Source organism: Rhamphochromis sp. 'chilingali', assembly GCF_963969265.1.
Source record: "Rhamphochromis sp. 'chilingali' genome assembly, chromosome: 3".
In the NCBI taxonomy this organism is placed as follows: Eukaryota; Metazoa; Chordata; class Actinopteri; order Cichliformes; family Cichlidae; genus Rhamphochromis; species Rhamphochromis sp. 'chilingali'.
In genome coordinates, this window is record NC_137931.1 from 14,949,294 (window position 1) to 14,963,826 (window position 14,533).

Below are 14,533 nucleotides of genomic sequence, written 5' to 3' on the forward strand. Positions count from 1 at the left end.
AAATAGAATCTCTCTTACTAGACTCTGTCAGTAATCTCACTGCACCATTCTGGATAAACTTTTCAGAGAGTTTTTTGGAGAGCCTAATAATAATGCACTACAACAGTCTGCCCTAGAATTAATAAATGCATGAACTAGTTTTTCAGCATCACTCTGAGTCAGGATGTTAGTGATTTTAGAGATACTGTGCAAATGCAAGTCCTACATTTTTTTAATATAAAAATTGAGAGATGCATTCTGGTCAAAAACAAGATTCCAAGATTCCTCAAAGTGTTACTGGAGGACAATGTAATGCCATCCATAGTAAGTATCTTGTTAAACACCATATTTCTAGCATTTATAGGGCACATTACAGATTCAATTATTGTACTCGGCCCCATTAGATTTTGCTTTTTATAATTCCATCAGTTGAGAAGATTTTCAAAACCACTGTCTGAAATATGGCCGCAAAACAGGACCGAGCCTCAGATGGCTGTAGACACTCACTGTGTACAGTCATCTGTGCATTTTTCTACCAAGGTATGCTTTTACGGCATTGGCAGTGTATATCCTGGTCATGCTAAATGGCTTTGTGACATCCACTGATCATTTCAGAAACAGCGGATTGATTAAATGAAAGGTCAGATGCATTTTTCAGGATGCAAGTCAAGTCTTTGCTGTTTATTTTCCTGTTTCTTAAGGACATGACTTTCAGCAACAACTGCTGCTACTTCACTGATGAACAGTTTATTCACACCATCAAAATGGAAAACAAATGATCAATAATGAATGTAAAAAATGAGTATTATAGTAAAATATTGAACAATATAAAGGGAATATGGGATATTTTAAATTGCATTGTTAAAAGCAGTTCTGGACGACAAAATTGTCCTCAATATTTTATTGATAATGGCAATAAATGTGCAAAATTTAAAAAAGTGGTTTGACAGGAACAAACTAAATCTAAGTAAAACTAAAATCACAATTCAATTATCGTTGAATTAACCCTAACCCTATTACTGTTATTACTATTATTGCACAGTACTCTCCAATTTATGCTGTGAAACTTTAACATTAGCATGGTAATTTCGATTTACATGTACAATAAAAATAAAGGGCTATTCTGTTCTGTAAAGTCTACTGGCTGTTGCTATAATGTAAACACGGTAGAAGTGTCTTGAGGCAAACTGAGGCAACTATTTCTCATTTTAATGAGGGCACTGTCAGTGACCTATAATAAAAATAGGTTACATGGATAACACTAGTTATTTAGAGTTTCATCGGGGTTTTTATTTAATTTGGCTACCCCACTGAGAGTCCAAACCATCTACATTAACTAAAACAAAGAATTATAACTGTGATTATAACATTTCGTTTGGGCGGTCATTTGGTTCAAATAAGCCAGCTCTATCGAGGTCACAATGTCAACTGCATGTGCTTAACTACTACGCATGCTCGTTGTGGCGTGTTTTACGTTGTGCGCAGGCGCAGTTCGTCTAAGCGGTCATACGTTATAAAGCCTGAAGTTCCTCTGTCTCTTTCCACCTTCAGCCATTTTGACAATGTTAGGAGCTGTGGGACGCTGCTGCACCGGGGCTTTGCAGGCTCTGAAGCCTGGAGTCCAGCCCTTGAAGGCTCTTGTTGGATCCCCAGCTGTCCTTTCACGTGAGTCCTGCATGCTCGTTGTTTCTGGAAAGAAGATTGTTTAAAGAACAGACGCATTTACGTGGCTGTCAGAAGAGGGCAGGGACCATGCTAAATTTAGCTGGTGCTAGCAACACGCTGGCTTGCCTGCCGGTGGCTTAGCAGGCCTTAATATTAAAATGTACATTTTAAATCAGCCGGAGTGTTTCCAAAACATTAAATGGGTACACATGTGTGCAAACAGATCTTTTCATGGTTACTTCGCATTGTGAAATGAGCAGACTGTATTATTCTTGTGTTATTAGAAATGACCTCTGTAATGACATGAGGCGGTCGAAGACTGCTGTTAGCATTCGTAGTTGCAGATTAGCAGGGTTAGACAGTCGGTAACACGGTTCACTTTTGTGATACGTGTGGAGGTAATACAGTGCCAAAATAACAAAACTATAAAGGGAAAAACAAAGTTGTGTCACTGAGTTTGTGGCCAAGTATGCAGCATTAGCAATTCTAGCTCGGAATCGCTATCCATTCATCTGTCACTGTTGGCTCTGACGCTATTTAGTGGGAGAACTCGCTTATTTGCACTTAATAAAATAAACTGAAATTTTACTGAATTCTGCTTAGTACTGCTGTTTCACTTTCCAGTTTAAAAACTTATTCGCAGATTAGCCTAAGCCACTTGACATTGAGATGTACCGGCCGGACACACACAAGTATAGAAGCCCTTTTCGGTGCTTCTTCCGGCCATAATGCATAACAAGGTCACAGCTGCAGCACATCTGTATGACACTCAGTGGTTCATGTTCCAGGTAGAGACTATGTCGCACCTGCCGCCGCTGCCAGCACCGCCAACGGACGCATTGTGGCTGTCATTGGTGCCGTTGTCGATGTCCAGTTCGATGAGGGTCTCCCTCCCATTCTCAATGCCCTGGAGGTGGCAGGCCGTGAATCCAGGCTAGTCCTGGAGGTGGCACAGCATCTTGGTGAGCCAGCTGGATTATACTCTTCACCTACCTAGCTACAATACCACTAGCAACTCTTTCTTAGGTTAAACAGACACATCAAAATCACTTTCTGTTTTTAGGGGAGAACACAGTGCGTACCATTGCTATGGATGGTACTGAGGGTCTGGTCCGTGGACAGAAGGTTCTGGACACTGGTGCCCCCATCAGAATTCCAGTGGGTCCCGAGACCCTGGGCAGGATTATGAATGTCATCGGGGAGCCTATTGATGAGAGGGGTCCCATCTCCACCAAACAGTAAGTACACTTTGAAAATATCCTGCAGTTTTTTGTATGAGGTTTAAGCATGCACAGTCTGAAGCAATAATAAAACCTGTTATGATAGGACATATATAGATGCTGTGCTTTTAAATGTTAACTGGTGTGTTCAGTGATTACATTAATCTACTTTTTTTCCCCCTCTTCCCAGGACTGCACCTATCCATGCAGAGGCTCCTGAATTCACTGACATGAGTGTGGAACAGGAGATTCTGGTTACTGGCATTAAGGTTGTGGACCTGCTGGCTCCCTATGCCAAGGGAGGAAAGATCGGTATGAGCCCAAACATGCACGTTTTCTCAGCCTTGACTTTGATGCGTGATAAACTAACTTGGTTTTCTCGACTTGACAGGTCTGTTCGGTGGTGCCGGTGTAGGCAAGACTGTATTGATCATGGAGCTGATCAACAACGTGGCCAAGGCCCATGGTGGTTACTCTGTGTTTGCTGGTGTGGGAGAGCGTACCCGTGAGGGGAATGACTTGTACCATGAAATGATTGAGTCTGGTGTGATCAACCTGAAGGATACCACCTCCAAGGTGAGGACTGTGGAAAGCAACTTTAAAAAGATGCATTTTTATTACAGCACATTCCAAAATGTCTGATTTAACCAAACTCTTGTCCATGCTAGGTGGCGCTGGTGTACGGACAGATGAACGAGCCCCCCGGTGCCCGTGCCAGAGTTGCTCTGACTGGATTGACTGTGGCTGAATATTTCCGTGACCAGGAGGGTCAGGATGTGCTGCTCTTCATTGACAACATCTTCCGCTTCACACAGGCTGGCTCTGAGGTCTGTGCAACTTGATTTAAACCAAAGCTTTCCTTAAAAATAAAGATTTACAACTGCTCTAGCTACACCACACATCCAATGTAAAGATTCTCATTTCAAAAGTTATTTTGTTTCCCCCTCTTCCTCCTTCAAATACACTGATTCTGTCAAACTGCAATCTTGATGACTTCACCTTCTCTCTCAGGTGTCTGCTCTGCTGGGTCGTATTCCCTCTGCTGTGGGTTACCAGCCCACTCTGGCCACTGACATGGGTACCATGCAGGAGAGAATCACCACCACCAAGAAGGGTTCAATCACATCTGTGCAGGTGAGGTTTGAGGAGTGCTGAGTCTGCATTTTAGAAATCAAAAATCTATTTACTTTGACATAAGCTGGAAACTATCTTACTGACAGTAAGGAATAAATCCTAGTTTTATGTTGCTTGGCAACCTAAAGGGTAACCTAGGACTTCCAAAAATGCTAACAAGTCCTGTGTTTCCAGGCCATTTACGTGCCTGCTGACGATTTGACTGACCCTGCCCCCGCCACCACCTTCGCTCACTTGGATGCCACCACCGTGTTGTCCCGTGCCATCGCTGAGCTGGGCATCTACCCTGCTGTCGACCCCCTGGACTCAACTTCCCGTATCATGGACCCCAACATTGTCGGAGCCGAGCACTACGATGTTGCTCGTGGCGTGCAGAAAATCCTTCAGGTTTGCAGCTTTATTGGTACCATTAGAATTAACATGACAACTGTAAGTGCTTCAAACAAACTAGGCTACTTTCTTCTTCTGTAGGACTACAAATCACTACAGGATATCATTGCCATCCTGGGTATGGATGAGTTGTCTGAGGAGGATAAACTCACTGTGGCTCGTGCCCGTAAGATCCAGCGTTTCCTGTCTCAGCCATTCCAAGTGGCTGAGGTCTTCACTGGCCACTTGGGCAAGCTGGTGCCCCTCAAGGAAACCATCAAGGGCTTCAAGAGCATCCTTGGTGGTAAGTTTGAATTGTCCATTTTTTTTTTTTTTTTTTTTTTAATTTTTATTTTTTTTTTTAAAATTTATTTATGTTTTAATTTTTTTATGGCTTGTGATCCTCAACTTCCTCAGCTCTGTTTATAATTTAATTGCCTTTTTTGTTCTCATTTCATTTCAGGTGAGTATGATGCTCTGCCCGAGCAAGCCTTCTACATGGTCGGTCCAATTGAGGAGGTGGTTCAGAAAGCTGAGAAACTGGCTGAGGAGCACTCATAAACATCCAGACAACCTAACTGAAGGGAAGAGAGAAGAGTAGAAGCAGAGAGGCCCTGTGGTTAGGAGCACTTGGTTTGTAAAACATGTCAAAATACAAATGTACCTGTCTTGTCATCCTGAAAAAGTTCTATTTAATGTTTCCAGTGAAAGACGGAATAAAACAGTCTTTACATAAAACTCATCGTTAACTGCATATTTTCTCAATGGTTATACTTGTAGTGGAAAATCTTGTTGCTGGTAAAGGAGTTAAAGAAATGGCTGTCCTTGTCTACTTTGACCAGAAGATGGCATTCTGGAGCTGCTATGTTAAGCTATCAACTGTGCTGCAGCTTGTCACATGCTGAAATAAAACAGTTGAACAATTCTGTCATTCTGCAGTTGTTTACTTGGTCAAAGTAGTCAAGACGATCTGAAATTGTACATTTATATGTACAAATTAAGTCAACATGCGCCAATTTACATGCTTTCCAAAAACATGTACAGCAGAGTTTTATTGAACCTAAAAAAAAAGGGGTTATTGTGGCTAAAACCTATTTAATGCTTGAATCGGGGGTAAAAAAAATAAAGTTGGTATGAAATCAAATCCTTTCTAAAGACAGTTGACTGTCATGCAGACATAACAGTGTTGACAGATGCAGCCAGTTTGACAGACTAAAACTAAATATTTAAAACGTGATGTTTCAGAAATAATTTTATTTCAGTGTTTCAAGCTTTTCACAGAAGCGTTATACAAATGACCACTCTAGATCTCAAACTGCTGTCAGACGCCAGCAGGGACTATATGAATATAAGAATAAACAAAAGCGTGAAGGTACTACCTAAATACAGAGTTTTGGCTCTAAATCTGGTTTTATTAGAAAGCACTAATGGCATTACTGTTTACAGGAACAATGACAGAATATAAAGGCTTAATATATATATAAAGGTTTCATATAGGAAAGATTGTTAGTGCCACTGGAGACAAAAAAATACTATGTATTTAAACAGTTTCACTCCTCGTCTAGATAGGAGTCATGAAGTAAAATGAACAGAATGAACCTTACAACCTCGTGTCCACCAGGTCAGTGACTCCCTCCAAGGTAAGATTAGCACTGCATCCTAAAAAACAAGATTTTATCTTTTCTATATCTTTTGGACATACAGTTCTATTTTTATTTGCGCAGCTAACTCTACCAATAACTAAACATTTTGCTTTGTAACTTAAGAAGTTAAAATCCTGCAGGTGACATTGCAGTCTTGTTTTGATACTGCAAAACAAGGCATTTCTACTATTTGAAGTATAGCAACAACACGATCCTGCTCGCTGTGTACTTTGAAACCAAGTGTGAACTGGACTTTTTTTTTTATTTTTTATTGGTCTTTCTTAACCTTTCCCACATGCCTATCAATAATCTCATGGACACAGGTCTTTTCATCTGTTCAGACTAGCTGTAGATAAGATGGCCTTGAAAATGCCTTTGTGAAAAAGGTGCAAAGGTTCCTTTCTGAGAAAGTAATGTGATAAGTAATGAGAACAGATTGAAAGACAAAGCCTTTCTGAAATCAGTTAAATTTACTGATGCATGAGATGTACATACAGAGAGAATGCCTTTATTACATGCAAAGTTATTCTATCTGCTTGGCGATGGGAATAGCTTCCAGTTTCAGGATGTAATCACTGATGCAGGTTGGCATGTAGGATAGCGGCAGCCAGAAGAACTTGGCGTCCCAGCCCGGGGAGTAGCGAGTGCGAGGATGGACAGCAGCCACGGCATGTTCCATGCAGCTGACCACTTTCATCAAGTCTGCATCACTCATTTTGGCAACTTTGTCAGTTAAGGTTGTTAATGCTAAAAGGGGCAAATAAATGAAATAAGAACAAATAATCAGTTGGGAACCAAAATAAATGGAAGAAGTGGTAATCCACATATACCTTTCTGTAGGTATGCCGTTCCATAATCATCTCTGACTTCCTGTGGAAGTTTATCCCAGATCATTTTAATGTTTTTGCTCAGGATAGCACTGTTGGTCACATTTGTCTTGAAGAAGCCTGGCTCAATGCAGAGGACCTTCACACCAAAAGGTGCCATATTTAACCTAAGAAGGACACTTCATCAACCCGGGAAATCTTTGTATTATCATACCAATATTTTATGAGTTCTCCTTACCTGAGGCTGTCATTGAATGCTTCAACACCGTACTTTGAGACAGTATATGGGCCCCCAACAGGACTGATCCTTCCAAACACACTGGCAACGTTCACCACCCTTCCCCTTGCCTTTTTTATGAGCGGTAGGACGCTTAGGGTCACACCAATCACCCCATTCAGGTTCACATCCAGCATGGGTTTGTAGTCATTGAGGGTCAGCCAGTCACATGGGGCACTGGGAATGGAGATGCCGGCATTGTTCACTACAGCCCACAGGCCTAAAATAATGAAAAAGAGCACATACAGTCTACTGAAATTCATCTGTTCTTGACCAGTAATGTTTTATGTGCACTAGCAACAGTAGTTGATCGACATTCAAATGGGAAAAATAACTCAAAGCGAAATTATTCTGCTCAAGTCCAGGTCCATATTTTTATCCCTAAACTCTACTACAGTCAGGCTGCATGACAGAGTTTAGAATAAACCCTGCTTATCTCATACTGGTTCTTATCTGTATGTTTGTAAAAGCAAACTCAGTCTCCTCCTACTATAAGACCCTCCTATCATTAGCTTTCTTCTGACTGGCTGCCTGGGATGACCATATTATGCTTCCAAGGAGCCAGACATTCTTTTTAATAGTTGAGCAATAGTTCTGCAGGCTTTCTGGAGGTCTTTAAATTTTTTTCTTTGGACATTTGGACCCTAAAGGGACCCCAGAGAGTACTGCGCAGTATCTTAGGACTGTGCTCTTCTGGACAGAGATCTGGGATTTTATTCCTGGGACTTGCTGCAGCCACTCACCTAGCTGGAGTTCATAGTAGCATTCCCACAGCACCCTGTTACCATCACTTCCCCATTTCTCATTGTAGATACATATTGAAGACATCTAATATATGAAGCAAGATATATGGAATTATGTAGCAAAGAGAAAATTAATAAATAACTCTAAATACGTCTTATATTGTAGATTCCTGAAAGTAGCCACCCTTTACTACTTTCAGGGTTGACATCACAGTAAACCGTTGGCCTTTTGTCAATGAGCTTCATGATGTATTCACCTCAAATGGTTTTCACTTCACAGGTGTGCCTTGTCAGGGTTCATTTGTGAAATTTCTTGCTTTCTTAATGGGGTTGGGACCATCAGTTGTGTTGGTCAGGTTGGTACACTGCTGACAGCCCTATTTGACAACCGTTAGAATTCATTTTATGGCAAGAACTAATCAGCTAATTAAAAAGAAACGAAAGTACATCATTACTTTAAGGACTGAAGGTCAGTCAGTACAGAATATTGCAAAAACTTTGAATGTGTCCCCAAGTGCAGTCGCAAAAACCATCATGGCTACGATGAAACTGGCTCACACGAGGACCGCCCCAGGAAAGGAAGACCAAGTGTCACCTCTGCTGCTGAGGAAAAATTCATCCGAGTCACCAGCCTCAGAAGTCACAAGTTAACAGCACCTCAGATTAGAGCCCAAATAAATGCCACACAGAGTTCCAGTAGCAGACACATGCATAGTTCTCACTGTAAAGCATGGAGGAGTAGGTGTGATGCTTTACTGTTGACACTGTTGGGGATTTATTCAAAATTGAAAGCACACTGAATCAGCATGGCTACCACAGCATCCTGTGGGATGAGATGGACTGCAGAGTGAAGACAAAAGGGCCAATGAGTGCTCAGCATCTCTGGGAAATCCTTCAAGCTTGTTGGAAAACCATTTCAGGTGATGACCTCATGAAGCTCATTGAGAGAATGCCAAGAGTGTGCAAAGGAGTAATCAAAGCAAAGGGTGGATATTTTGAAGAATCAAACAACTAAAACATGTTTTGAGTTATTTCACACTTTTGTCTTTACTACATAATTCCACGTGTTCATTCAGAGTTTTGATGCCTTCAGTGAGAATCTACAATGTAAACAGTCATGAAACTGGAGAAAAAACCTTAAATGAAATCTTGTATCTGAGCAGCAGGATTTTAAATTTGTTCTGAATTTAACAGGGAGCCAATGAAGAGACGCGAATATAGGAGGAATATGCTCTCTATTTCTAGTCCCTGTGAGTCCTCTTGCTGCAGCATTTTGGATTAACTGGAGGCTTTTCAGGGAGTTTTTAGGACATCTTGATAATAATGAATTACAGTAGTCCATCCTAGAAGTAATAAATGCATGAACTAGTTTTTCAGCATTACTCCGAGACAGGAGATTTCTAACTTTAGAGATTTTGCACAAATGGATGTGCACAATATTGTCACATAATAAAATTAGGAATTAAATAAAAATTTTCTAACTGGGATGTTGGATCTTGGAACAAGCTTTTTAACTAGTTGTTTAGTCCTATGTACCCACATAATCCACCATTTGCGCTTCCTGTCATATGGAGTGTTACTAGCAGAGTTTCAGTGATGCTCAGTGGAGTCCTTTATTTACATTTGGGTCGCACATAGCTGCTGGCATCTCCTCCTTCATACCCTGGTTGTACTTGGTATAATCTGTTTCTGCCTTGAGTGCTGAAACATATTTGTTGCTTCCACCTTCAAGCAAGAACAGTTTTTTGCATATTTTGCAAAGTACTTTATTGGAGGTTGTTGAAGCAGCTCTCTTTTAGGTATTCAAATTGTTGCTGACACATGTGCCTGGGCTTCCGTCATACGTGCACATACTAAGGAAAGTTAACATGTGGCATTGCTATTAGAGTGATATCAGGCTATTACATTTTTATATCAGTTAAAAATGTATACGTCTTCTGCAATAATACCTGTATACATTTTTATATCACTTAAAAATGTATACAGGTATTATTGCAGAAGACATGATATGGCACAGTCCTACCAGGAAATGTACAGTTGGTGAGACCTCTGTGATTTTCAACCATTTATTTATTTTTTACCAGTTGGCATAAAGAAAAAGAAGCTCCTATAGACTTACTTGGTCTTAATGGTGCTATTGAAAGTCAGAGGTCACAAACATAAACAGCACTCAAACTCTGTGGGGAAACAGCTATTTAAATGAAGTGCAGGTATTTCCACCAAATAAAACTTACCACGTGCCCCAACCATATCCTTGATCATTGCCGCAACTTTGTCAATGCTTTCCTGAGAACTAACATCCAGATGAGTTGTGATCAGGTTGCTGGAGCAGGACTTCTTTAGATCCTCTTCTCCTTTCTCAGTGAAACAAGAGGCAATCACTCGAAAGCCCTGCTTGTCAAGATGCCGGGCCAGAAGATTCCCAAAGCCACTGTCGCAGCCTGTGATGTACACATACTTGCTGTTTTTGTCAGAGACCCTGGGGAGCTCTCTGATCCAACGGTACAGGTAGTAGAGAACCACCAGGCCCAGAAGGTACAGGTACATGACTGGAAGGACAAAGGAACGTATGTTTACTCGTTACTGGCTGTTTTAACAAAGTGAACAGAGTAAGCCACGTGACAACACTGTTGTGTAAGGCCAACTTTAAGGTACCTCTGCATGTTTGATTTGGCTTTTTTTCTTAATAACAGAAGCCAGTGTTCTTTTCGTCGACAGTCCCAAGCCCAAGTCTCATGGCCAAAGTTAACAGTGAAGGCATCCATGTGCTGAGCAACAGGATTCATGGTTAAGCAGTGGCCTGCTGGAGGTCATTTTGTATCTGAGCAAACGATCAGGAACAGACTTGATGAGGGTGGCCTGAGGGTCCGACGTCCTCTGACAGACTAACAAACTCAAGTTAGTGTTTAAATATGTCCCTCTGGCCAACACCAGTAGGCGGTAGGGTAAAGTGTCTTGCCCAAGGACACAACGACCAGGACAGAGAGCCCGAGGATCAAACCGGCGACCTTCCGGTTACAGATTCGCTTCCCAACCCCCTGAGCCACGGTCGCCCCCACAGAAGCGTTATACAAATGACCACTCTAGATCTCAAACTGCTGTCAGACGCCAGCAGGGACTATATGAATATAAGAATAAACAAAAGCGTGAAGGTACTACCTAAATACAGAGTTTTGGCTCTAAATCTGGTTTTATTAGAAAGCACTAATGGCATTACTGTTTACAGGAACAATGACAGAATATAAAGGCTTAATATATATAAAGGTTTCATATAGGAAAGATTGTTAGTGCCACTGGAGACAAAAAAATACTATGTATTTAAACAGTTTGACTCCTCGTCTAGATAGGAGTCATGAAGTAAAATGAACAGAATGAACCTTACAACCTTGTGTCCACCAGGTCAGTGACTCCCTCCAAGGTAAGATTAGCACTGCATCCTAAAAAACAAGATTTTATCTTTTCTATATCTTTTGGACATACAGTTCTATTTTTATTTGCGCAGCTAACTCTACCAATAACTAAACATTTTGCTTTGTAACTTAAGAAGTTAAAATCCTGCAGGTGACATTGCAGTCTTGTTTTGATACTGCAAAACAAGGCATTTCTACTATTTGAAGTATAGCAACAACACGATCCTGCTCGCTGTGTACTTTGAAACCAAGTGTGAACTGGACTCTTTTTTTTTTTTTTTTATTGGTCTTTCTTAACCTTTCCCACATGCCTATCAATAATCTCATGGACACAGGTCTTTCCATCTGTTCAGACTAGCTGTAGATAAGATGGCCTTGAAAATGCCTTTGTGAAAAAGGTGCAAAGGTTCCTTTCTGAGAAAGTAATGTGATAAGTAATGAGAACAGATTGAAAGACAAAGCCTTTCTGAAATCAGTTAAATTTACTGATGCATGAGATGTACATACAGAGAGAATGCCTTTATTACATGCAAAGTTATTCTATCTGCTTGGCGATGGGAATAGCTTCCAGCTTCAGGATGTAATCACTGATGCAGGTTGGCATGTAGGATAGCGGCAGCCAGAAGATGGGACTTGGACGCTTCTTTGCTCAATCCGACAGCAGAACAAAGCTGGGGTCATATGGAACCGAGTTCAAAGTACATTAACTCGAAGTTTCTTAACCCTTTTGAAACAAATATTAAAGCGTCCACCAAACGTACTGAAAATGTAACACTATTCATCTACTCAGCTACTGACTTATGCCAGTAATGTGCTGTCAGTACACGGGATTTCTTACCTGATCCGAAGAAGATTTCACAGACAGTTTGTGACAACGTACGTATCCCCAACTGAGTTTGTTACCCTGCATCGGGAGCGCGCACTGGACAGGGAGAGCCGATCCAGTTGACCCCGCCTACTAGTTTAGTCTTTTCTGTTCTTTCTTTCTTCTTTCTTTCAGTTGTATTGGCGGTTGGCAAACAATTGAAAGGTGCATTACCGCCACCAACTGGTATGTAGTATGGTCTGGAACGACGCTCAAAAAAAAAAAAATCCTTCCAAACAGGTTCCCCTCTCTTAAAAACTGAAATAAGGCCTGATAACTTTTACTTCCCGATTCCTTTCGCAACAAATCAACCAAATCCAGTGTGATTTTTAGGTTACTAAGATTTTGAATCAAATGTCTCCTCTCAACCTGATACCTCTGACACTGCAACATGACATGTTCTACAGTTTCCTCTACCCCACAGTAATCACATTTTCCGGTACTATGTTTCCGTATCATGAATAACGTATTATTCAAGCCAGTATGTCCAAATCTCAGTCTGGATATGATCACCTCCTCCCTCCTAGTCCGTCCTGCATTTCTCATTCCTCCCACCCTCCTTTGAATCTTACAGGGAGTGCAGAATTATTAGGCAAGTTGTATTTTTGAGGAATAATTTTATTATTGAACAACAACCATGTTCTCAATGAACCCAAAAAACTCATTAATATCAAAGCTGAATGTTTTTGGAAGTAGTTTTTAGTTTGTTTTTAGTTTTAGCTATTTTAGGGGGATATCTGTGTGTGCAGGTGACTATTACTGTGCATAATTATTAGGCAACTTAACAAAAAACAAATATATACCCATTTCAATTATTTATTTTTACCAGTGACACCAATATAACATCTCCACATTCACAAATATACATTTCTGACATTCAAAAACAAAACAAAAACAAATCAGCGACCAATATAGCCACCTTTCTTTGCAAGGACACTCAAAAGCCTGCCATCCATGGATTCTGTCAGTGTTTTGATCTGTTCACCATCAACATTGCGTGCAGCAGCAACCACAGCCTCCCAGACACTGTTCAGAGAGGTGTACTGTTGTCCCTCCTTGTAAATCTCACATTTGATGATGGACCACAGGTTCTCAATGGGGTTCAGATCAGGTGAACAAGGAGGCCATGTCATTAGTTTTTCTTCTTTTATACCCTTTCTTGCCAGCCACGCTGTGGAGTACTTGGACGCGTGTGATGGAGCATTGTCCTGCATGAAAATCATGTTTTTCTTGAAGGATGCAGACTTCTTCCTGTACCTCTGCTTGAAGAAGGTGTCTTCCAGAAACTGGCAGTAGGACTGGGAGTTGAGCTTGACTCCATCCTCAACCCGAAAAGGCCCCACAAGCTCATCTTTGATGATACCAGCCCAAACCAGTACTCCACCTCCACCTTGCTGGTGTCTGAGTCGGACTGGAGCTCTCTGCCCTTTACCAATCCAGCCACGGGCCCATCCATCTGGCCCATCAAGACTCACTCTCATTTCATCAGTCCATAAAACCTTAGGAAACCAGTCTTGAGATATTTCTTGGCCCAGTCTTGACGTTTCAGCTTGTGTGTCTTGTTCAGTGGTGGTCGTCTTTCAGCCTTTCTTACCTTGGCCATGTCTCTGAGTATTGCACACCTTGTGCTTTTGGGCACTCCAGTGATGTTGCAGCTCTGAAATATGGCCAAACTGGTGGCAAGTGGCATCTTGGCAGCTGCACGCTTGACTTTTCTCAGTTCATGGGCAGTTATTTTGCGCCTTGGTTTTTCCGCACGCTTCTTGCGACCCTGTTGACTATTTTGAATGAAACGCTTGATTGTTCGATGATCACGCTTCAGAAGCTTTGCAATTTTGAGACTGCTGCATCCCTCTGCAAGATATCTCACTATTTTTGACTTTTCTGAGCCTGGCAAGTCCTTCTTTTGACCCATTTTGCCAAAGGAAAGGACGTTGCCTAATAATTATGCCTATAGTTTCCAAATAGTAGGTCAATCTTTCAGTTACCATACGCTCCATCACTTTACAAATGTGCGATGTTAACGCTATAGGTCTAAAATTTCCTGGATTTGTGACATCCTTTCCAGGTTTCCGTACCACCACAGCTTCCTTCCAGCTTTGCGGCAGTTTCCCACCCTCCCAAACTCTGTTATACAACCCTAAAGTTCTTTAGCTGACTCACTGAGTTGGTTCAACATGGTATAGCATACCTGATCTTTTCCCGGCGCTGATAATTTAGATTTCTGTAGTACCCGATGTAGTTCTGGCTTTGTAAAAAGGATATTTAATGAATCATCTGCATCCCCTACCAGGTCCATTAAGCCTCTATTCTCTGCAATAGTCATGTCTCTGCCTCGTCGCCCTTCCTCACTAACATTGCCTGAACTGTGGACTTTAACAAAAGTTTTAGCCAACACATT

At 41.3% G+C, this 14,533-nt stretch overlaps 2 protein-coding genes across 6 annotated transcripts; one reads left to right on the forward strand and one right to left on the reverse strand.

Moving 5' to 3' along the window:
- The first annotated feature begins 1,486 nt into the window (after positions 1-1,486).
- On the forward strand, positions 1,487-5,105 carry LOC308393924 (ATP synthase subunit beta, mitochondrial). The gene is made up of 10 exons (XM_080877980.1): positions 1,487-1,644; positions 2,433-2,606; positions 2,708-2,882; positions 3,055-3,176; positions 3,256-3,440; positions 3,533-3,691; positions 3,876-3,998; positions 4,173-4,385; positions 4,470-4,671; positions 4,831-5,105. Exons 1-10 carry the CDS (start codon positions 1,542-1,544, stop codon positions 4,926-4,928), a joined length of 1,554 nt encoding a protein of 517 aa, XP_080734106.1. The 5' UTR covers positions 1,487-1,541; the 3' UTR covers positions 4,929-5,105.
- Positions 4,921-12,215, reverse strand: LOC308393925 (retinol dehydrogenase 7-like). 5 transcript variants are annotated; one of them, XM_080877982.1, is made up of 7 exons: positions 12,106-12,176; positions 11,243-11,294; positions 10,513-10,678; positions 10,092-10,406; positions 7,076-7,334; positions 6,841-7,004; positions 4,921-6,757 (listed from the first exon to the last, which is right to left on the reverse strand). In XM_080877982.1, the coding sequence occupies exons 4-7, from the start codon at positions 10,402-10,404 to the stop codon at positions 6,534-6,536; spliced, it is 960 nt and encodes a 319-aa protein (XP_080734108.1). In that variant the 5' UTR covers positions 10,405-10,406; positions 10,513-10,678; positions 11,243-11,294; positions 12,106-12,176; the 3' UTR covers positions 4,921-6,533. The 5 variants fall into 5 exon arrangements, with proteins under 5 accessions (XP_080734108.1, XP_080734109.1, XP_080734110.1 ...); XM_080877983.1 differs by lacking the exon at positions 11,243-11,294 and having other exon boundaries at positions 12,106-12,210; XM_080877984.1 differs by lacking the exon at positions 11,243-11,294 and having other exon boundaries at positions 10,513-10,742; positions 12,106-12,156.
- Between the last annotated feature and the right edge of the window lie 2,318 nt (positions 12,216-14,533).

What these genes read in the sequence shown, in the direction of transcription:
- LOC308393924 (XM_080877980.1), top strand. Translation starts at nt 1,542, where the DNA reads ATGTTAGGAGCTGTGGGACGCTGCTGCACCGGGGCTTTGCAGGCTCTG. An exon ending in TGAAGGATACCACCTCCAAG is followed by an intron (nt 3,441 to 3,532) that starts GTGAGGACTGTG and finishes TGTCCATGCTAG; the next exon opens with GTGGCGCTGGTGTACGGACA. An exon ending in GCGTGCAGAAAATCCTTCAG is followed by an intron (nt 4,386 to 4,469) that starts GTTTGCAGCTTT and finishes CTTCTTCTGTAG; the next exon opens with GACTACAAATCACTACAGGA.
- LOC308393925 (XM_080877981.1), bottom strand. Translation starts at nt 10,404, where the DNA reads ATGTACCTGTACCTTCTGGGCCTGGTGGTTCTCTACTACCTGTACCGT. An exon ending in GGATATGGTTGGGGCACGTG is followed by an intron (nt 7,335 to 10,091) that starts GTAAGTTTTATT and finishes TCATTATTTTAG; the next exon opens with GCCTGTGGGCTGTAGTGAAC. An exon ending in GCATTCAATGACAGCCTCAG is followed by an intron (nt 7,005 to 7,075) that starts GTAAGGAGAACT and finishes TGTCCTTCTTAG; the next exon opens with GTTAAATATGGCACCTTTTG.